Source organism: Bos taurus, chromosome 1 (genome assembly GCF_002263795.3).
Source record: "Bos taurus isolate L1 Dominette 01449 registration number 42190680 breed Hereford chromosome 1, ARS-UCD2.0, whole genome shotgun sequence".
Lineage (NCBI taxonomy): Eukaryota > Metazoa > Chordata > Mammalia > Artiodactyla > Bovidae > Bos > Bos taurus.
Window position 1 is genome coordinate 98,576,880 of NC_037328.1, and position 24,003 is coordinate 98,600,882.

Sequence of the window (24,003 nt, forward strand, 5' to 3'; positions counted from 1 at the left end):
GTTTTATGGCTGATGTTTTTTGGGCGAGATCCAAAACTCATCCACACACTTGCAGAATTAGGAAAGGAAAGTAGGGGGGAAAAAAACCTGTTATAGGAACGACTGGGGAGAAAAGAGAGTAGCAAGGGCCAAGTTGGGGGAAAAATGAAACTGAAGCCAAATCATTTTATCCTTAAACCTATAAAAAGTACATTATAAATAATTACGAGCTTAAAAATTAAGTAGCTGACTGAACATTTTAACATGTTCCTTGGGAGTTTTTATCATATGTTCTCCTATAACCATTTCTATGTTAAAATCTCCTAACAAATGAATATAAGGTGTTTGGTCAAGGGACTATTCTTTTTTACTATACAACAATGAGCCAACTGGCATTTTGTCATTTAAGCAAGTCACTGTTTTCATTCCAGAATAACAATTTATTTAACTTGATTGTTCTTAAAAGCAGATTGTGGAACTAACTTTATGAATCACTCTGAATATGTTGCCATTTGCTATATATTGATTTATAATCTTTGTTTATATTTCCTTCTTTCTTTCTCTTTAATTCTTATCTTTTTCTTGGGGATATTTTGACTAGGAAAGGCAAATGGGAGAATGAGTTACACAGGAAAGTATGTTTTCAACCATTCTAATAAAAACTCCCATAGGATTTACAATGAATTAGAACCTTGAATTAACATTTGCCCTTTAGCATTCTGAATGATAACCCACTCCAGCAGTGTCTCTTCAGTAAATTACAACTAAGGCACAGAACACACTTACGGAGATGACAGCGGTTTCCATGGTAGCCAGGCAGACAGGTACATCTCCCTGTGACTGGGTGACACTCCTCATTCTCAGCCGAACACTGACATACCTGTTTACAGTCCTTCCCGTATGTGCCTGGTGGACAAACTAAGGGAAAGAGGAAATGTAAACCCAATGAATTAAATTTGTCTGTGTATATATAGCTCTAAAAGTGAAAGCAGGGGAAAATTTATTAAATAAGACCATTGCCTACAGAAGTGTGCTACCCATTGGGATTTAGGTTTCATTAAATTTACTTGGGGATTACTTCAGTGTTTGATTTTGTTTTGTTCAGTCAATTTGTGACCGACTGTCAAGGGCCGGCTGCAATTTTCTTGTCACTAAAGAAACTCATAGGGTGATGTCAGGTAAAAATCAACTAAAATAATAGTATAATTCATGAGGGACCACATATCTGGATAAAGATTTTGTGTGTGTGTGCAGCCGGTTTAAATTCTCAAGGTTGTTTCTCTCTGTGCATTAGTATATACTGTATTTGTGTCACTTGTCAGCTACTCTGCTGGTTTTGAGATTTTTTTTTTTTACAGCCCAAGCAGTAAAAGGTTTCCTTCCCAACTTCTAAATAATATCATACCATTTTTTTACGAGGAGAAAGGCTTTCTAGGTATTTCTCAATTTCTCAGCTTACAAGTTGTAGTCAAGCACACATTTTGAATTTCATGGTTGTATCTGATGACAATTCAAACACATTCAGTGGGAAAAAAAATCAGATAATTTAGGTTGCTGCACCTAAAGTTGCATAACAATTTCTGAATCAACCTTTTATCACCTCAGGAGTGATTAGCATCATGAAAGAACAAACCTTTTAGAAAACCCTCACAATGGAGAAGTTATTAGCTGCCTTGTTCACGGTATCCCTCTGTTTCATTGGCTGTGGGGTTATTTGTTTTCTCAGCATCAACAATCCTTAAGATCATTTCATCTTCCAGTTTTCTTTTTAACTAGAAATGACAGCAATGGTAGACAAACTAGATATTCTAACTTTAAAGGCCCTTGGTTGCTTCAGTTCAGTTCAGTTCAGTCGCTCAGTCGTGTCTGACTCCTTGCGACCCCATGAATTGCAGCACGCCAGGCCTCCCTGTCCATCACCAACTCCCAGAGTTCACCCAGACTCACGTCCATCGAGTCAGTGATGCCATCCAGCCATCTCATCCTCTGTCCTCCCCTTCTCCTCCTGCCCCCAATCCCTCCCAGCATCAGAGTCTTTTCCAATGAGTCAACTCTTCGCATGAGGCAGCCAAAGTTGCTTGCTTAGTATTAAAAACAAAGACTGATGAAATATGGGTGATTAATTTTAAAAAGAGAATTTTTTCCTCTCTTCTTGACTGGGATATGTACAAGTAAGAGAATTAGGTGGAATCTGACTCAGCATGTGAACAACTATTTATATAGTCTGCTGTTGATCTAAACATCCTTTTTCTCTAAGAATCAGTGATTATTCATATATATATATATCAGTAAAGCACTTATCCTGAACTTGCTAGGTATGCCAAAGAGCACATCTGGTTTTATTGGTTGAGAAGTTGATTAACTTTACTTGTTAATGAGTGGTGAAGCAAGAAGAACTGGTCGTGGCATTTCAGAGGTGACTGGAAGTGGATGTTTGTGATATTCTTACTTCCTTCACATCGTTGTCAGTAAATACATAAGAGCATCAGCCCCATTTCACTGTGACGTGATGAAAGGTACTCCCTAATGAAAGGCTCACAATCAGAAAAAATAAAATGTGTGTCTTTAAAGCCCTCTGATAAATTCAAAAGCCATGAGCTGTGGTTCTACAAATTCTTGCCATCACTGGGAAGACCTGTTTTTGCCATGGCATTACTGAGCATAAAGCTTGACAGGGCCACAGCAAATACAGCCACAAAATTCTGTGCCCTGAGGAGAATAACAACATTAACGAGTCAAAGTGGCCATGCTGAACACAGAAGTGTTTGTGTAATAAGTTCCAATTTCCCCATCTATTTAGCCATTTCCCGTCTTGAGGTATGGGGCCCACTGGCTTGGGGCTTTGAGGGAAGCAATATCCTGTATGATTTGCTTTGATAGAGAGGGGCCTTATGATTACTGTGCTGGTCTGCAAGATCCATTGAAGGTCGTGTGGTCTAGAGGAAATGGCATGAACTTTGGGTCAGGGAGGCTCAGCACCAGTATGGATGTTCAGTTCAGTTCAGTTCAGTCACTCAGTCGTGTCCGACTCTTTGCGACCTCATGAATCGCAGCACGCCATATATCTCTGGCTTTAAACAATTGTTTAAGACCACAGTTCACTTCAGTTCAGTTGCTCAGTTGTGTCCGACTCTGCGACCCCATGGACTGCAGCACACCAGTCTTCCCTGTCTATCACCAATGCTCGGAGCTTACTCAAACTCATGTCCATTGAGTCAGTGATGTTATCCAAACATCTCATCCTTTGTCATCCCCTTCTTCTCCTGCCTTCCATCTTTCCCAGCATCAGGGTCTTTTCCAATGAGTCAGTTCTTTGCATCAGGTGGCCAACCTGTTGGAGTTTCAGCTTCACCATCAGTCCTTCCAATGAATATTCAGGACTGATCTCCTTTAGGATGGACTGGTTGGATCTCCTTGCAGTCCAAGGGACTCTCAAGAGTCTTTTGCAACACCACAGTTCAAAAGCATCAGTTCTTTGTAGTCCAACTTTGTAGTCTAACTTTCACATCCGTAAATGACTACTGGAAAAACTGTAGCTTTGACTAGATGGACCTTGGTTGGCAAAGTAATGCCTCTGCTTTTTAACATGCTGTTTAGGTTGGTCATAGCTTTTCTTCCAAGGAGCAAGTGTCCATTAATTTCATGACTGCACTCACTATCTGCAGTGATTGTGGAGCCCCCAAAAGCAAAGTCTCTCACTGTTTCCATGGTTTCCTCATCTATTTGCCATGGAATGATGGGACCAGATGCCATGGTCTTCATTTTTTGAATGTTGAGTTTTAAGCCAACTATTTCACTCTCCTTTTTCACTTTCATCAAGAGACTCTTTAGTTTTTCTTCGCTTTCTGCCATAAGGGTGGTGTCATCTGTGTATCTGAGGTTATTGATATTTCTCCTGGCAATCTTGATTCCAGCTTGTGCTTCATCCAGCCTGGCATTTCACATGATGTATTCTGTATATAAGTTAAATAAGCAAGGTGATAATATGCAGCCTTGGCATTCTCCTTTCCCGATTTGGAACCAGTCTGTTGTTCCATGTCCAGTTCTAACTGTTGCTTCTTGACCTGCATACAGATTTCTCAGCAGGCAGGTAAGATGATCTGGTATTCCCATCTCTTGAAGAATTTTCCATAGTTTGTTGTGATCCACACAGTCAAAGGCTTTGGCATCGTCAATAAAATCCTCAATTTCCTCTTCAGTACGGTGGGATCAATGAGAGCTATCTCACAGATTATTATGAGGAATAACTGAGTAGACATAGTAATATAGGGGAATCTCATTGTATTTCAGTAAAATCTGTTTCCTTTCCATGGAAACCCTTATACTTAAAATCAGAATCGACTATTTAACAGAGATACTATATATGGGCAAAATCCATAGACACATTCAGAATAATATGGGAAAAGTATCTAATATTTAAAGACCAATGTTTTTCTAAACAAATATTCTATATTAATGCATATATATGGTGTTGATGAACCTGTTTTCAGGGATGGAATGGAAATGCAGATATAGAAAACAGACTTGTGGACACAGCTGGAGAAGGAGAGAGTAGGATGAATGAAGAAAGTAGCACCTACATACATACACTACCACAGGTTAAACAGATAGCTGGTAAGAAGTTACTGTGTAATGCAGGGAGCCCAGCCTGATGCTCTGTGATAATGACCTAGAGGGGTGGGATGAAGGGAGGGGAGGGAACCTCAAGAAGGAGGTGATACTGGTTCTCATAAACCAGTATAATTATGACTGGTTTGTATTGTTATACGGCAGAAACCAACACAATATTGTAAAGCAATTTTCTTCCAATTAAAAAATTAAAAAGAAATAAAGATTGATATTTTTCTAAAAAAACATTGAAATCACATGGCATGACGTCTCTGAAATACATATAAATAAAATGTATCCACATCCTCCTCAATACATCCTCCTGAATCGTTCTGCATTTTGAAGCTTCACCAAAATGTTCACAAATGTTAATCACTTCTCCATCCCAAGAAGAGTTCAAGCAAATCCTTAGCTTTGATTCTTGAACTCCAGTGGAATCAAAATTGCAGAAAATATAAATAATTACTCAGGAAAAATTGATCTCTTGAAGTTCTCAAAGTCAGTTCTTAAATGGATGTTTAAGTGTCTTTGAAGGAATTTACAATTTGGGATCGAACTCACATCTCTTATATCTCCTGCATTGGCAGTCAGGTTCTTTACCACTAGCACCACCTGGGAAACCCCATATTGAAAACCAATAAAGTGCAAATGGAAATAAAAGCAGCAAAAGCATTTTGAATGTTATTAAAGAGAATTTTTGAGAAATTGCCGAGGTCTAGCCCTGGCTGATCCAGGGTATTCAAAGGGGAGACGGCATCGGTGACTATTTATTTATTTATTCATAAAGATATAAAGAATAATAGAATGAGGATAGCTCAATAGGAAAATTCAGTGGAGAAAAGAAGCTGAGTAGCTTGGTTTACGTGGAAAATCAATATAACCCGTGACACCAGGTTAGCTCTGACCACAGAGGCCGCAGACGCCCTCTCGAATAGCGGAAGGTGCCCCACCTTAGACACCTTCTCGAGTGGGTCTTAGAAGCCCAGGCAAATAAATGGTCGCAGAGGATATCCGCGCTCCAGATGGAGACTCAGTTGGAAATTGAGGAGAAAAGTGACATGGGGAGACCAAGCGTTGGTGAGCAAGGCCCGTAGCTTTATTTTCAACAGGGGCTTTTATACCCTAAGTTACACATAGAGGATAATAGGGGATGCAAAGTCAGCAGTCTTTGATTCTTATCAAAAACCAGGGTTACTTTCCTGCAAATTTATCGTATACAAATGGTTTAGGTGATTTACATCATCTTCTGGCCAGAAGGCTTATTAACATTTTATGACTCTTGACAAAGACTTATCAACAAAGATTTATTTTCTCTAAGAGTAATTATTTTAAGGTTTGGTGCCATCTTCCGAAGATAAAATTGCTTTCCTATAGGGCGGATGTGTAATGGGTTTACAACAAAGGAAAGAATTTATTACCTTAAGGGTCTAAAGTTACTAACACCAAGGCCACTACTTATTTTTTCTACATACCAACTATTAATTAATACATATTCAAGGATACAATACAGGGGATGTGAAAACTTGGCAACAAGCATTGGCTCATCAATGAAATATTTTACTAGTTTTATTCTGACAGTTTCTAACTCTCTGAGAGGCTCTAAGCTATTTGAATATCTTAAGCTTCCCGTGCCTCTCGAGGCTGGGAGACTGTAAACAATCGTATGCATAGCTGTAGGAGTCCGGGTAAATTTGTCAGGCGAGTTAGAGAGCCATCTGAGGGGTTTGGATTTAAACACTCCTAATTGCCCAGGAACTTTATTAATCAGAGCTGTAAGTTAACTCTTTGTCAGAGAGAGCGAGATGGTGGTAGGGGATAGCCCCCAGTAAAGTCAGAGGTGAGAGCACAAAGCAATAAAGTAGGCAGACTCTGGTTTTTTGGGGGCAGATACTCGAGAACATCCAGGGGGACTCCTGAGGCTCGATCCCGCCTTTGTGTATGCCGAGCCTCCTTCCTCATGACCTTTGTCACGAGTGGAATGCCTCACCGGCTCCTAGCAAGAAATACTATAGTATTTCTTAGATTATATATGCATCATGAAAAACATCTATCAATTGTCATCTGGCTGAATGACTTTGATTAGGACTTCTGACGAAATCAAATTTGAAGCAAAACCTGCTCCTTGTCCTCTGAAGGAGAAGGTGGTGTATCAGTTTGTTGCTTCATGATCCCTGACAGACTGCATTATGAGGCATGCTTTCACTCCATCTTACAAAACTGAACTCGCAGAATTCTGGAACATTCTCATTCAGCCAAGAGATATTTCCTGGATACTTACTATGTGCTAGGTTCACAACAGTGAGCAAAATCAAATGTGGTACTTGTACCCTTCAAACTTCCAATAGAAGAAAGAGGAAAGCAACAAAATAATCACTCAAATAAATACCTAATTTTAAACTGTTGTAAGGGGGTAGGGTGCTATGAGAGTGAATGACATCAGGGACCCTAATTTAGACTGGCAGAGAGAGGATGGGATGTGTTTTGTTTCAAAGGTTCTCTGTGAGGAGATAACAATTTAACAGATCTGAAACACTAGAAAGAGTATATGTAGTGGGAAGGGAAAGGTGAGGGAAAAGAAGAGGGAGGAGAAAAAATTTCCAAAGCGAAAGATCCAAGTATGTATGAGTTACTGATGTGTGAAAGCTACTCAGTTGTGTCTAACTCTTTGCAACCCCACGTTCTATACAGTCCATTGAATTCTCCCAGCCAGAATACTGCAGTGGGTAGCCTTTCCCTTTTCCAGGGGATCTTCCCAACCCAGGGATCAAACCCAGGTCTCCTGTATTACAGGCAGATTCTTTACCAGCTAAGCCACAAGGGAAGCCTGAGTTACTGATATAATTCTCAAATAGTGTGTGGGCAATGGTACTTGGTATGTATGTTAGACAATGGTAAGGCGTCTAGTCAAGGCTATGGTTTTTCCAGTGTTCATGTATGGATGTGAGAGTTGGACTATAAATAAAGCTGAACGCAGAAGAATTGATGTTTTTGAACTATGGTGTTGGAGAAGACTCTTGACAGTCCTTTGGACTGCAAGGAGACCCAACCAGTCCATCCAAAGGAGATCAATCCTGGGTGTTCATTGGAAGGACTGATGTTGAAGCTGAAACTCCAATACTTTGGCCACCTCATGCAAAGAGCTGACTCATTGGAAAAGACGCTGATACTGGGAAAGATTGAGGCTGAGAGGAGAAGGGGACGACAGAGGATAAGATGGTTGGATGGCATCATCAACTCAATGGACATGGGTTTGGGTGGACTCCGGAAGTTGGTGATGGACAGGGAGGCCTGGTGTGCTGTGGTTCATGGGGTCGCAACGAGTCGGACACAACTGAGTGACTGAACTGAACTGAACTGATATTGTTATAAATGTTTCTCTATTGGTTTCCTGTTGTAACAAACTGTCACAAATTTAGTGGCCTTTAAAAACAAACTTATCCTCTCACAGTTCTGCAGGTTAGAAGTCTAAAAACAGGATGTTGGCAGGGCTGCATTTTTTCTGAAGACTTAAAGATAGGATCTATTTTTTTGCCTCTTCTAGTTCCTAGAACCCACTTATATTCCTTGGCTTATGGCCACTTTCTCAAATCTGCTAAGCCAGCAGCTTAGCTTCTTTTTATTCTGTTTCTCTCTCTCTCTCTCTTTTTTTAAATTATTTGTATTTATTTGGCTCTGCTGGGTCTTAGTTGCGGCACGCCAGATCTTTAGTTGCAGCATATGGGATCTAGTTCCCTGACCAGGGATTGAACCCAGTCCCTCTGCGTTGGGAACACAGAGTCTTAGCTGCTACACCCTCAGGGAAGTCCTGTTTCCCTCTTACAAGAACCTTTTTGATTATATTAGGTCTATCAGGTAATCCAGAAAAATCTCTCCATCTCCAATCCTTAATCACTTCTGCAAAGTCCCATTTGCCATGTAAGATAACATATTAACAGACTGCAGAAACTGGGACATCTTTGAGAGCCTATCATTCAGCCTATCACAATCTCTATATTCCCAAGTATTTTAAGTAGCTTCTGATCTATCCTTAGAGATCATGTTATTAAATAGTTATGTTACTAATAATAGCTTGATGCACAAGTCATTATAGAAATCAACACAAAAATATAATTTTTTTAAGAACTATATAATATAAAAATATGGAAAAACTATCATCAGTTATTTAAAAAAATTTTTACTTACTGGAACCAAAGGACATGTTGTAATGAATGTCACTTTGAGAATAACTTGGGATTCTTGAGAGGTCAGAACCCAGCAAGAACCTGGGAAGCAGCTTGAGGGCCCAGATACACCTACAGTAACACTCAAGAAGAGACTTCTCAAGGGCTAAAACTGTGAGAAGTAAAAGACTAAACACACATCATAGTGGATTTTTCCACATCATGAACTGCTTGTTCTTAGTGCTTCATGTATAATATTATTTTTCTGTTGTAAGAAAATAATTTTGGGGTTCTCCTATCTATAGAACAGTGTTTGGTTTTATTAATATGTGTAAGGTCTCCTTTAAGCAGGTGCTGCTGTATGAACAGTATGAGAAGGCTACTGTACACATAGTAGGATAAGCAGATAATTAAACCACTTGCACAACTGGTAAGGTTACTAAGTGGAAAGATCAGAACAAAACTAAGATGGCCTTAGGATGAGCTCTGAGCTTTTTTCCATTCTCTCAGGGGTTTTTCTTAGGAAGTGAGAAGGGTGCTAATTTTATATAACATTAAAGAGATTACAAAGTTGGATAATAGACCAAGTCGTGCTTTAACTTAGTAGGTATGAAAATCAGCCTGGAGAGTTTTATATTGACAATTTCTTACTCACCTTGTTTACTAGTTAGCCATCCAGGCCCCTGGAAGAACTGGTCAAACCAGTTTCAAGTAGTATAATCCATGCTGCTTTCTAGTTTAAATCATTCTGAACCACAAAACCTCTGTGGGTGGCTCCTCTAGATTTAAGTTGTTTTTCTGTATTAAAGCTGAAGTTCCAATAATTTGTCCACCTGTTGCAAAGGGCCAACTCATTGGAAAAGACCCTGATGCTGGGAAAGATTGAAGGGACAAGGAGAAGGGGGCAATAGGGGGTGAGATGGTTGGATGGCATTACTGACTCAATGGACATGAGTTTGAACAAACTCTGGGTGATAGTGAAGGACAGGGAAACCTGGAGTGCTGCAGTCCATGGGTTGCAAAGAGGCAGACACAACTTAGTGACTGAACAACACAATTAAAGTGAGATTTCACCCTTTGAATTAATCAGTGAATGTACTCCAAACTAAGACTGAATTGACAGTTACTATCTTTTGATTTATGTAGAATTTATATCACTTTTACCATGGAGATATGACTTGAATAGAGATAAATACCCAAAAGATTTTGGAAGAAGGAGTATTGCATTTTTGATTTATTGCATTCTCAGGCATTTGAATGATTTTTATTAAAAACTGAGGAGTCATTTTGTTAAATTCAAGTTGAAACAAAGTCAATTAGACAAGTTGATTAACCCTGAAAACCTCATGAACACTGCTTCTCACCTAATTTTACGATGGGTAAACTTTCTAATAGTGCTATTTGCTTCTAAGAAATAAGGGTTATCTTCTTCAAAGTGACTCCTGAGAGGTCATTCATATCTTTACTTTTTCCACTAAAATTTAAAGATGAATGAGATCTCTACTAGAGAATGTAATGAATTTGTCTTTATTTAATTGTCTTGTCTACTGACTTGTATATTCATAATTATTTTCCATGAGCAATATATCTGGCTGGCAAATGTTTTCTGAGATGGCACACAGAATTCAAACCATACATAGAAGAAAATGCAATGAATTGACTTTTTGTCTGGAAATTTATGACTGTCTTAGCATTTGTCACGGCATAAAGTAATTTCTCATGGGAAGACCCTGTCCAGCCTAGCAAGGAGATACATTGTGTAGTCCCAAGATCACTGTGACAGTTACAAACTCCAAGGCCATCTATACCAGCACAGAGTTCCTGACAAGCTAAATAAGCATAAGCATAAAGATGCTTTAGACTGTCAAAACAAGTACCTACCCTCTCACTGGTTAAGAAAAAAAAAAACAAAAAAGGAAGTGTACAGCTTTCATGATGGTCGGAGAGGTATATGCAAATTTCAGCTACTACTTTGTTTCTTACAATTTGGGATTGACCTTAGGTGGTTTATGACAGCGTATTTTGCTCAGGTCCTTATCAAAGGCCTTGTGATAGATCAGCTGTCATCCACCCGTTTCTCAGAATGTCTTTGTATTAAACTAATGGTCCAGCAGAACAGCCAGGCTGACAGGCAAGTTATTTATTTGCAATCTGGTAAAAGAACTGACAACTTCATTGTTTTAATTGTTCATTTTTCATGGCTTGATGCATTAGCTCACTCAGATCTTTGTGCCTCAGTCAGAGGATAAATATATGGGGATGAGGGCATCAGAATGGCTGAGTCCATGGTAAAGTTCAAGAAGCTGCAGAGAGACCCACGGTGCCGGTTGTGATTACTAGCATCCCACAAGTATCTGGGGATTTTTTTTTTTTTGTCTTATCTATGTTCTGCATCTCTTTCCTCTCTTTCAGGAAGACCTATGATGTCAGCTACTGATCTGATTGTTTCTTGAAACAATGTTCCTGGTTCTCACAGCCTATTAAGGGAGAAAGACCGGAGTGGCCTAGAGTCTCCATGTCTCAGTCAGGGTGGGGACCTGCCAGACAGAGGCCCAGAGACCTCAGATATAAAGATATTATCGAGAGCAGATATAGCTCCGTCAGAGTCTCTCCAAATTACCCTCAAGTTTTGTTTTGTTTTGTTTGTTTTGTTTTTGCTAAATATACCCAGCCTGGCCTTAACTTGGGAGATTTAATTCTAATTCATGATTGTTTGGTATGGACTGAAGAGATGTATTTTTAAAATCCCATGATGAACTCCTGGTTGAGAGCTATTAATCTAGAGTAGAGAACAACACACTCAATTTACAGACAAGACATCCAAATAGAGTGAATCATTTGCCCAAGGTCATAGCCAATTAACGACCGAGCTAAAACTGGAACCCAGGGGTCCTGACCCTTGGATCAATGACCTTGTCATTCTCTGCATCAGATACCATTCTCTGAGCTACTGAGACACTTCAAGAAGGTTCTCTCAAGACCTTCTACACATCCTAAAGTGTCAGGGGATAAGATGGAGGTGACCATGTGCAACTCAAGGCTTATCTCAAATACTGGCCCTCAGAGAGAAGAAGACATGTCCGTGGTCCAGTAATAAACATAGAGGGGGTGACTGTTAAGAAATTGGTACCCAAATCATATTCCTAATTTATTGCTTTTCCTTCATATTAAAATTGAAAGCATCTCCAGGGAAGAGGCAATGTTTTATTATTTGTAATATGCCTGATGCCTCTCATGTAACCTAGAACACAGAAGTTGCTCAATAAATATTTGTTGAAGGAAACAAAAAAGAAGGAAGGGATACTTTTCTAGTCCAATATGCATGACTGTGTGCAAGGCTGATCCTACACAAAAACAGAACACTGGCTCCCTGGCTGGTATGTGTATACAATCATTTGCTTATTAAATATTTATTCAACATTTACATTATTCACAAGGTCCTATGCTTGACACTGATGATATAAAATTGAATAAGCCTAGTATCTGTTTTGGAGAATCCAAGAGAACTGATTCAGGAAGACATGTGAAAAATTGATATAGAACATTCTAACAAGTGCTACATACAGATATGTAAGAAAGGCTAAGGAATCTAAAAGAAATGAATAGTTAATCCTATCAGGTGGGAATCAAGGTATCCTCAGAGAGATAGCATTAGAACTGGGTCTAGAAGAGTAGAAATTCATCTGTAAGAAGGAAGAGAATGAATGAATCAAGTCTTTTATTGAAAGTGACAGACACATTACTTCATGGTTACAGGACAGGGTTTAGGAACAAGAATGATGTTGAAGAGTTGTGCTGGTCCTTAAAAGTGAGGCATTTTTAATATCACACTGGAGCCTCGATCTGGTGCTTGCAAGTTGCCATAGAAACATCATGGTCAAACTGATGACAGTGTGCACATTGGATTGCAGGATGGGAGCCCATTGCGGGGGCCACTGTAGGCATGTTCTGCTCTGCTAAGTCGCTTCAGTCGTGTCCGAATCTGTGCGACTCCAGAGACGGCAGCTCACCAGGCTCCCCCGTCCCTGGGATTCTCCAGGCAAGAACACTGGAGTGGGTTGCCATTTCCTTCTCCAATGTATGAAAGTGAAAAGTGAAAGTGAAGTCGCTCAGTCGTGACCGACTCCTAGCAACCCCATGGACTACCTACCAGGCTCCTCTGTCCATGGGGTTTTCCAGGCAGGAGTACTGGAGTGGGTTGCCATTGCCTTCTCCGTAGACATCTTAGAGAGAGACAAAAACCTGAACTGGAGATCTGGACAAGGATGGAGATAAGGGGTTGTTCCAAGAGACTTTCTTTGAGGTGGAATAAATTGGACCAGATGACAGATTGTATAAGAGATCAGAGGAAATGCTCTTGGTTCCTAAGTATTTCTCTCATTGTTTGTTGTTATATGTTTGCTTGTTTTTGCCATATGACATCTCTCTTCTAAAATGGCCCAATAGACTTATATTTGAGTTGCAAACAGGCTAGAAAATTTTAAGACATTGATTGCAGAAGTTCATAGCAAATAAGCAAGTCTGAATCAGCATGCAGTCATCCTTACATTTTTTGATAACAGGCCTTTTCAGTTTACCTTGGCAATTAAAGCACTAGTTGGAGAGGGCAGGAGGAGAGGGCAAGGTCACTGTAAGAGCTACAGAGTGTGGATAATCCAGTGGCTCAGAATTGGAAAATAGCATGTGGAACAGAAAAGGGAAATGAGGCGAAGACCTGGGGCTCACATAGGTGATGAAAGCAAGTTCCACCTGGCTCATTTTAAGGCTTGTTTTCTGAGTATATGCTCATACATGACATAATCATTAAGGAACTGTTCAGAGTGTTTTAGTCAAAGTGACAATGTTCCTTTTTGCAATGGAACCTTCTATGCCACGGTCACCATGCTATCTTACTGGGGCCTTCATGATGGCTGTCGCCTTTTTGTGGAACCTGGTGATTGCCATCCTCCACATGTGTGGACAGTACTAACAAATATCTGTTAACAATATTTCCTCCTTGTCAGTGCTCCAGATAAAAGTTAAACAACACACAAAATTTCGAGAACCTTACCATTTCAATTTACTGTGGATGGATTATATTAATACCCACAGGAGAAATAGGCATCTGTATGTACATGCTAAGTCATTTCAGTCATGTCTTTGAAACCCTCTGGACTGTAGCCCATCAGGCTCCTCTGTCCATGGGGTTGTCTAGACAAAAATACTGGAGTGGGTTGCCATATCCTTCTCTAGGGGATCTTCTCGACTCAGGGATGGAACCAAGTCTCTTATATCTCTTGGATTGGCAGGTGGTTCTTTATGACCAGTACCATCTGAGAAGGCCCAGAAGAAATATATCCATTTTAAAAACCAAGGGTTAATTTATGTAGGCCTATTTTTCAATCTTATGTTTTATTCAGCTACTAAAAGGTGAATTAAGTAGCATGGTGAAAATTGTGGTTAGGAGACTTTTACCCCCAGCAGATGTTCAGAATATAAGAATTCAAGCAGAGAGAGGGGAACAGTTTATAGAAATAAAAGAAGGCAAGAATGACCAGAGAGTAGGTTATGGGAAATTAGTGAATTGCAGAACTGAAGAAAGGCTCCTGACTAAAGAGCTGACATTCTCTGAGTACCTACAGTGCATCAGATTTGTTCTAAACTCTCTCCCTGTAATATTTCATTTTATAACCTGAACAACTCTGCAAAGGAATAGCTGTTATTATTTTTATTTTACAGCAAAAACTAAGGAAACTACTGTGAAGTCATTTGTTTAAAGTATGCACAGTCTGAGTCAGCATTGGTGACTCAGTATCACTTTCTTAGGCATGACTTTATACTTCTTCCCAGGAGTTATTACACTAATGGTGGGGTGGGGTGGGAGGTAGGAACATACCCTATTGGTTTATGGGCCCTTAAGAAAGGACCGGAGGGCTTCCCTGATAACTCAGTTGGTAAAGAATCTGCCTAGGAGACCTGGGTTCCATTCCTGGGTGGGGAAGATCCACTGGAGGAGGACTAGGTTACCCATTCCAGTATTCTTGGGCTTTCCTTGCAGCTCAGCTGGTAAAGAATATGCCTGCAATGGGGGAGACCTGGGTTTAATCCCTGGGTTGGGAACATCCCCTGGAGAAGCAAAAGGCTACCCACTCCAGTATTCTGGCCTGGAGAATTCCATGAACTGTATAGCCCATAGTGTCACAAAGAGTCCTATATGACTGAGCGCCTTTCACTTTCACTTTTCAAGAAAGGACTTGAGATGCATGTTCTCACCTCATTTCACAGAACCAGGGTAATATATAGAGAGAAGACCTGGATGGATATTTGTGAGTTATCAATTCTTACCCATATTACCCTGGGAAAGTCACCTCTCTGAGGATCATGTTGTTTTTTTGTCATTTCCATAACTATTTAGTTTTATTTTTCAGAAAAATTTTATTATGAAAATGTTCAGAAAAACATCTACAATGATGGAAATCTGATACATTCTACTTTAGTAGGAGTATACACTAAGTTAGCTATGGCATATTCACAACCATAGAAACTGATAAATAAGATTAGATTCCAGAATTTTCTGCTCTATGAAATAATTACATTTTAAGCTTGAGAGGCTATGTCACCAATGACTGCTTTCTAAGGGATAAGAGTAGAATTTAGAAAGAAGGATACCCAGGTCCAATCTTCTGTTTCGGTGGATAGCACCAATCATACTAGATGCAAGAATTCTACCTTGAAGAGGGAAACATTCAGTATTATCTGCTTAGAATTCACAGATTGGATCATGTGCAGTATGGAGGTTAGACAAAGGGGGCAGACCAGGTATAGGAGATGCTTACATATATTTGGCAAGGAACCCTGGAATCCCCCAAACCAAAGTGTTGCTGCTTCTACTCAAGTGTGTTAATACTCGCTTCAGTGCATACTCAGGATAAGTTTATAGAACACAGGAACAGCACAGTTAATAGTAATTATTTTCTTTTTGCAGATTTGCTACCAAAAGAGAGCCAATTATTTTTTGACTATTATCCTAGAGTGTTAATTTTTGGTATTCATGTAAAATGAATCCTTAATGAAAATTTTCTTCATATCAATGTTAAGGTCAATGAAAGTCAACAAGTGATATTCACATATTCTAATGAAACTTCTGTATTAGAGATCAGCTCAAATTCTCACCTGGCAAACATGTCTATCTTGAATATTATCCCCTCTTTATCAGTACAGAGGAATAAAGCATCAAAAACAGAAACACAAACAAACCTGTTAGTGTTATTTTGCACAATGCGATAAGAGCAAATAACAGTAGCAGTGTTAAGTAGATTCTTGTCAGGTCAGATCATAAAAATCATTGCTTTTAGGCGATGGTTTTTGAAAAAAAATGCCTTTTCTTCATGTTGATATTTTAAAGACATATAAATATTCACTCATAAACAACCACTAAAGCTACATTCATTTCACTGGCAAATATTAATTCAATGCTTACTATGCAGCAGGCATTGAATTTATTTACAAAAAACTCAAAATTGACTAGATCTCAGAGTTTTATTCATAGCAAAGTCATCACCTTGTGCAAATTCCTTAGAAACAAGATACTTGAAAGAAATTGGCCCCTAACTTTTACAAATTATTCCTCTCAACTTCAGCTGCTTTACCTGCCAACTTTCTAAAACAAACTCCAATTCAGTTAGTAATAAAATATTGCAACTCTTATGAAGCTCTTTCCCTTTCTAAAGGCAGTTTACTTGGCCCAAAGTAAGGGACTGAAATGAACTACTTCATGTTATCCCTCTTGTCTTACACATTGTCCTGAATAAGTCACATTCTTGCTTAATAATTTGAAAGCATTTTCATTTGTGCCCCGGGAATGGCTAGAAGAGCTTTTAATATTATTAAGTCTAGATCAAATCAATCCAGTCCAAATAGGGCATAGAACTAATGCTTCTTTAACCACTCCTACTTCTTACCAATTATTCACAACTATATTGGTGGCCTCATTATGAAATCCTTGACATCAATGATCAGAGGTTCCAGATGCAGGCCACTTTCATACATTTTGCTGACAACCTTTGAACCAAGCTGCCAAGTCAAATCTTACCATAGTCTTAAAACCCAAATGGTGATTCATTGTTTGCTTACAGAGAGACAGATTACCATTGTTAACTTGACCTCAGCCTCTAACTCCAAGTCAAAAATGCTGGAAGACATGGGCATCTTAACTAGAGCAAGATATAAATCAAATTACCTTCAACACCACAAAGAAATGAATGGCTGGCATCTCATGAACTGTAAAGTGCAGTGGGTTTTCCATGGAAGATGAAGTTGATGACAAAAGATCCCATTACTTAATTGAGTTTAATAAAATATGGAGGAACAAACTTTGCTATGATTTCAAATAGTTTGATGAATAAGTAGGGTCATGCTGAGAGCTTGCTAACTGCACAGTTCTTGTGACTGAAATTTTTCTAAGAGTAGGAGTGAGAAAAGAGACAAACTATCCAGAGATGTGTATAGTGCCTTCATTATTATTATTATTTTGCTACAACCAAATCAAACTATATTGTCTTAATCAGCATATTTGCAGGGTTTTTAGATATGGGTAGAGGAGAGGGAATGAAAAGGCTGCTACGAGCAGACAGGGGAAAATATACTTGTTCCAGAGAAGACAAATTTTGGTAAGTGAAAGAGTTGTAGTGAGGTTATGGGAGAGCTAAGGCCAGGCCAAACATGATCATCAAGGAAGAATTTTATGAGCATGTTAAATCTCATCATGTCATGAGTTAAACTGCAATTTTATACAATGTTGGTTGAACTGAATTGAGGCAATGGATCCACAATTGAGGAGAAGAAAGACTTGGAAGTTTAAATAATAACAAATCATTATTGTTTTTGGTATATGACTCCAGTTCTACTTTTTCCAGTGAGTTTTAACTAAGTAAAAACTAAAATGTGTCTATGATTTTAAAAAATACTTATAAAATCCAACCTTCAAGGTTAGCTTGAAACCAAAATAAATGAAAATTAAATAAATGAAAAATATTGAATACTGGCAAGAGATAATATTGATTCTAATATTTTAGAAAGTTATAGTTCTTATTTGTCTTCCCTGGTAGCTCAGATGGTAAAGAATCTGCATGCAGTGCAGGAGACCTGAGTTCGATTCCTGGGTTGGGAAGATCCCCTGGAAAAGGGAAACGCTACCCAGTCCAGTATTCTTGCCTGGAGAATTCCAGGGTCACAAAGAGTTGGACACAACTGAGTGACTAACACTCACTCACTCATAGTTCTTATATACTTTCTCCTTCAGATCTGAGAGGAGACAGAAATCTACCAGTCCAGAAATGTGTGATAATCAGTATTATTAGTCTTGATATCTCCATAAAATACTGATTTTTTCCAAACAAAATCTTTTTGAAAATTGCTCTAGAAAAACTGCACTTTTCCACACAAACAGCAAATAAGAGCTTCAGAGGTTCGTCCCAAAATGCTCTGTAAATTCAGCATTTCCAACAAAAGATGATCTATCCCAGAAACACGAGAGATATTTCTCATTTTGATAGTCTGCCAGTGTGTAAGCTCTTGTGACATCTGAAGGTTTTAAACATCAGCACAAGCCAGTTACTTAGAAACATATGAGCATTTTTGCTTTTTTTTTTTTTTGATCTCTGGAGAATGCAACTTAATAGAGACACCCATGTGCACCTAAGGATACCAGCGAGACACATGCACACCTAAGGATACTAATGCCTTCATGTACCTCTTACTGTGTGACCTCATCAACCTATTGTCCAAATTGCTGGTTGAAGAAGTTAAATTTTTCTGATTATTTTGCCTATATTCACTGGTCTTTTTTTTTTCTCTCCTTTCTGAATTAATTGAGCTGATGACTTATGTTCATACAATGGAGTTGAGCTTATGTCATCATTGATTGGAAATAATATAGTGTCTTTCCCAAAATATTAATAGCAACTTAAGGATAATGTTTTTATAGTTCCAAGTCAACACTAGAATGGAGTGTAAGAAATGGCCACATTTGGGTGTATGCTCATTAACCAGAAGTTGAATTATTTTAAACTATGGGGATCTGTTGGACAAAAAAAGGTGCACCCGTACTGCCCATGTGCAAGGTGTGGGATAGAATTGCTCAGTCCACTTCCATTGTGGCCTCTGGCTCCAAACCAGCCAGGGTCAGAGAAGAATATCCCAGAGATGGACTGACAGCATGACACATCTGGTGACAGTGACAATTCAACCCCCAAAAGTCCATCTGGACAAGTTGAAAATGGAAAAATACAAATCAACCTTTTCTCCCTTCTTCCTTCTTTTCTTCCTTCTTTACTTCCCTTCCTTTCTTTTTAAAAATGTAAGTCCGGTTTTTGTGCACTATTCCAGTGCTGGTCAAATGAAGTAACTATGTTTCTAGGCTCCTGGACATAAACTTTTCAACTACTGGAAAACTTTCTAATATTTTTAAAATAGATTCCCCAATCATACTGAAAAGCATTTGACCCTCTGTCAAATTATTCATTACTTGTCTAACACAGAGCATGGAGAATTTTATGCACATTATCTGTTATAGAGAATATACAACAATTTAAAAATATTCAGTCCAAAGGTTATTTTACACAGTTTATAAGAAATTACTGCTTAGCTGGAGCTTTATAATCTAAAATCACATTTTCAACACAGAAAGTTACAGCACAAGGCAGAAATAAATTCAAGTTTATCTACACAAATCTCTTTCTTTTCTGGTTTGTATAAATGAATTTTTATTAAATTATATTTTTTACAGTAACATTCACACTCAGGAATTCACCCCATATACATAACTCATTTCTCACAAACAAAAACCATATCTATGTATGTAGCTAACTCATTTTTCCTTATTCATATGTATTTTTCTTTTCTAGCAAAGCCATATTTTTCAAGTTCATAAATTGGCAGCCAATAATTACAATTCTGCCTCATTTCATCTCCCTTGTTTAAAATATATTAATTACTAAAAATGGAACTGACATAGAACAACCTAAAAATCCAAAGACCTCAAAATGAGAAATTATTGAGATAAGTCGCACAGATTCCTATCTGGTTAGAGAAGGGGGCAGGAAGGAGAGGGTTATTTCCTCAATTAGCATTGACCAGAGTCCAACAAAATTCCCATACCCAGGAAGGCTGGAATGTGGTTTAAAGCCTTCCATTATAAAGGCTGGGGTTATGGGTACCCAAAACCAAACTGAACACACACACACACGTACACATACAAAAGAGTGAAAGGAATAATGATGCCCCGCTACATCCATTGGTTCTTTGCCATTATATTTTTCTACATCTGGAATTTCACGTTTACACAGACCTAGAGAAGCTCCATAGAAGCTGGCATAGAAACCACATAGGACATTCTCAGTGCTTGAAAACACATCTCCTGCTCTCTATTCTCTATCCTCTTAAGAAAAGCTCTCCTTTGAGTCTCTGACTGTTCTTCATTTATATATACTCTCCACACCCTAGAAGACATAGTCAACTAATACCGAAGTTCAGATATCTCCCTTCCAGTGTAGAGTACTCAGATAAAGCTAAACACAGCTAGGTGGAGGGTGGAAGGAGGAAATAGCTATGGTGTAGGGGCAACATGGCGGGTTTGAAGGAGGAGGAAGGACATGAACAAGCCTTGCCTGCTTTGCAGTTTTCCAAGGTGGGCTTGTCCCTTCATGGGATATTTTTTGGGTCAGATAGGATATATATAGCTACCATGAAAGGAACTGGCTTCTGTCAGAGCAAAATGAACAAAACTAGAACAACAAACTAGCCAACTTCTGTTGTAATTATTTTTAACCTACTACTTGGGTGTATATTTAACCTAGTAACAAAAATATTTGTTAGGGAAAAACTATTTGGCATTTCACTTCTTGGCATTTTGTTCTTTGCTAAAAACCAAGAGGAAAGGGTGGGTGCTATAATTTAGAATGGAGAGAAAAGAATGGGTAAATTGTGATAGGCAGTCTCTAAGGAGAAAGGGAGAAACAGGCTTAGCAGGTGAAGTAAAATTCACTTTAAGATTCAAGATTCATTATTAAAGTTCTTTATGCTGGAAATCATAAGAGTGATGAAGTAAAAAGAACACTGTTAAAGTTTCATTCTCATTTTAATGTTAAAAATAATAATATCCACCCACCTTCCTTTTTATCATTTAAAAAATTTATAACTTTTAAGTGATATAAAGTATGTGGAAAATTTTAACTATTTATTTAGACCTAGCACGGGTTTTTATTACCACTGGTTTATGGAAGTCAGGTCAGTTTGTCCAATGATTTTTTTTTTCCTGGAACCATTAACAACTGGTCATCCTACTTCCATCTTCTGATCTTTTCAATTTTAAATTTAATTTATTCATTGAAGTTAGTTATCATGGACCTAGACCAAGATGTCATTTTTCCTTTAATAAATTGGCAAAGATTATAAAGTTTGACATACCCAGTGTTTGCTAGGGTTAGGGCTAAAAGGTACTTACACATAGTATGAGTTTAAATCACTGAACATATCTTTTTTTTTTTTTTCTTTTCAGAGCTTGACATGTGCTTGTGCTAAGTCGCTTTAGTCATCTGTGACTCTTTGAGACTCCATGGACTGTAGTCCACCAGGCTCCTCTGATCATGGGATTTTCCAGGCAAGAAGAACACTGGAGTGGGTTACCATGCCCTCCTCCAGGGGATCTTCCACACCCAGGGATCAAACTTATGTCTCTTATGTCTCCTGCATTGGCAGGCAGGTTTTTTACCACTAGCGCCATCTGGGAAGCCTGGAGATTGACATACTTTGCAATAATTATTAAAGTTTTAAATAATAGCCTTGCTATTTATTATGTAGCTAGGAAATTTAACTCACAGAGAAACTCTCACATCCATGCAAAGAAATAAATGAAATAAATGAAAGAATGTTCACTACAGCATTTTTAAATACCAAAATCCTGAAAACAATCTAAATATCCTTCTAAGGAGGATTTATTAAACAAATCATTTCGGGGCATATCACAGAGTATTCTGAAATTATATTGAAGAAAAGGTGTATCTGTGTGAGCTGACCAGAAAAGATGCATACAATACATAGTTTAGCAAATAAAACAGACAAGCAAGAATAAAATTAATATTTGGTGCAATATCATTTATGTTTAAAAAAAATTGCACGGTGGGTTGGGAGAGGAGAATTTTAAATTGGCAGGGAGCTTTCACTATACATACTTCTGTGCCATTATTTTTTTAAAATATTTTTACTTGTCATATATTTAAATACATTCTTATGTTATTCTTTTCCCCTCAAGCTCATTATTTTTCCCTCAAGCTCACTGTTTTATATATGTATGTATATAATACACATAAAGCTCATTGTTTTATGTACATATAACATATATCTAATGTGTAATATATATATATATATATATATATACACACATATATAAAAAACAATGAGCTTGAGGGGAAAAGAATAATATAAAAATATTTACTTCTGTTTTTTTGAGCCCCATCCCAGATGCACAAGGAAGGAGGGAGCTATGGCCCTCTAGTGGAGAATTTTAGCTAAGAACTTCTGTTCACTTAATTCCACATTCTAAAGAAAAGGCAACATCTGAATTTATTTATGGGTAGACTCAACCAGAATTTTATATCAGGTAATATCAAATATATATATACATATAATCCAATGGACTTGAATTTAATGCTTGCTTTAAAAGTCTTAGAAACATCCCAATAACATTTGAATTGATGATGCATTTTCAATGTGCGACACAGTAGTATCCACACAGTTGCATTTCATTGGAAAGGTCTGAGCACTTCTGTTTATTGTGAAAGCATATTTGCTAGTGTAGATATTTCAATTACAGCAAAAGGTTGACTTCTAATACTTACAAAGAGCTTATTGCTAATTAAAAGTCATTGCTTATGCCAGTCTCTGAACCAGGATCTATGGGAGTAGCTGTTCCCTCAAAACTGAATCACCGTATGTGAATGATGAAGGTGCTTGTTTTCACGGACTAATCTAAAACATTTCTAACAAGAGAAAGTATTTCAAGCTATGTATGGCTACGTCAACCGCCAAATTCCTTCGGTCCAGTTGAAGGCATGCATGGTTTCCTGTCAACTTGTGCTCTGAAGCGGAACAGTCTCTCCAACCCCACCACTGGGCTTGCTCCATATTAAGTACTGGCTACCTTGGAAAGGTACCGTCTCTGAGTGTAAAACTCCCCAAAGGGCAATTCAAATCACATTTAGAATTTCCTATTTACATTGCAACAGCCATGGCAGAAGCTTGAATGTCACAGTACAAATCGGGCACCAAATGCTGAGTGTGTTCAGCAGCGGATTTGGTTTCAGAACTCAGTTCACATGAGCATGCTTTCATCAGGCGAAAGCGGGAGGGAGTGTCAGGGGATAAGTTCATGGTATGAACTCTGGTCTTAATTCTATCATTTCAAACAAGTAAACTAGTGTTTTTGCCCTTGCAAAGAAAGTCTTTATCAGACTACTTTGCATAGGAACCTTGCCTTTTAAATGAAATGCTTATGTAGAAATGTTATCAAGCAAGAACAGGCCACAGATATTTCCAGTTAAATTTCCCATGTGTAAAAGGGAAATTTGGTTAGAACAGCCTAGCAAATAGAGGCAACTTTCCTGAAGAGACATATTTTTCTCCACAAGTAATGAAGGTTGCTAATTGTTTTTCTTTCTTAAGCGGTGGCTATCCTGAGGGGAAATACATTGAGATATCATTTTGAACTTCTGATTTCCTTTTTTTTTTTTACTATATGAATTTATAGGGGTAGATTTTCCAACATAGATAATCTGATGCAATTTTAAACAAACTTTGTTTTGTGTGGTCTTTTTTTTTTATTATTATAAAAAATGAGCTGCAAGAAGAAAATGTTATTCCAACTGGACACAGTCACACACATGCATACCATCTCAATCTTCAGATTCCAAGTCCACCCAACTGAGGTGAACTTGAAAGAACTCTTCCAGACAAAGCTGGAAGGTAAACCTGGCAGAGAGCAGTACTGCTTCATGTCACTATTTAATGACTGGCTAGTTGACTTCACATCTATCCAGGTTCCCTACGTTAGACACGAGCATTTATTTGCAGTAAAAGAGGATATGCCTAGCAATTTATTACCATCTAACTTCAAAATTATTTATTCTGACCTGTCTCTTCTGAAGTTTGTTTAAAAATAAAACAAACCTAAAGGCAATATGTATTACCATAGATTTCTAGGCTCAAAAAAAAAAAAAAAGAG

At 38.2% G+C, this 24,003-nt stretch overlaps 1 protein-coding gene across 1 annotated transcript in view; it reads right to left on the reverse strand.

The window, feature by feature from the left end:
• The window catches only part of EGFEM1 (EGF like and EMI domain containing 1), a 693,443-nt gene that overhangs the window by 39,757 nt on the left and 629,683 nt on the right, over positions 1-24,003 (reverse strand). Inside the window, exon 17 of the mRNA XM_059888727.1 lies at positions 766-897. Within this exon, the coding sequence (XP_059744710.1) occupies positions 766-897 (132 nt within the window). The remainder of the gene's footprint in view (positions 1-765; positions 898-24,003) is intronic.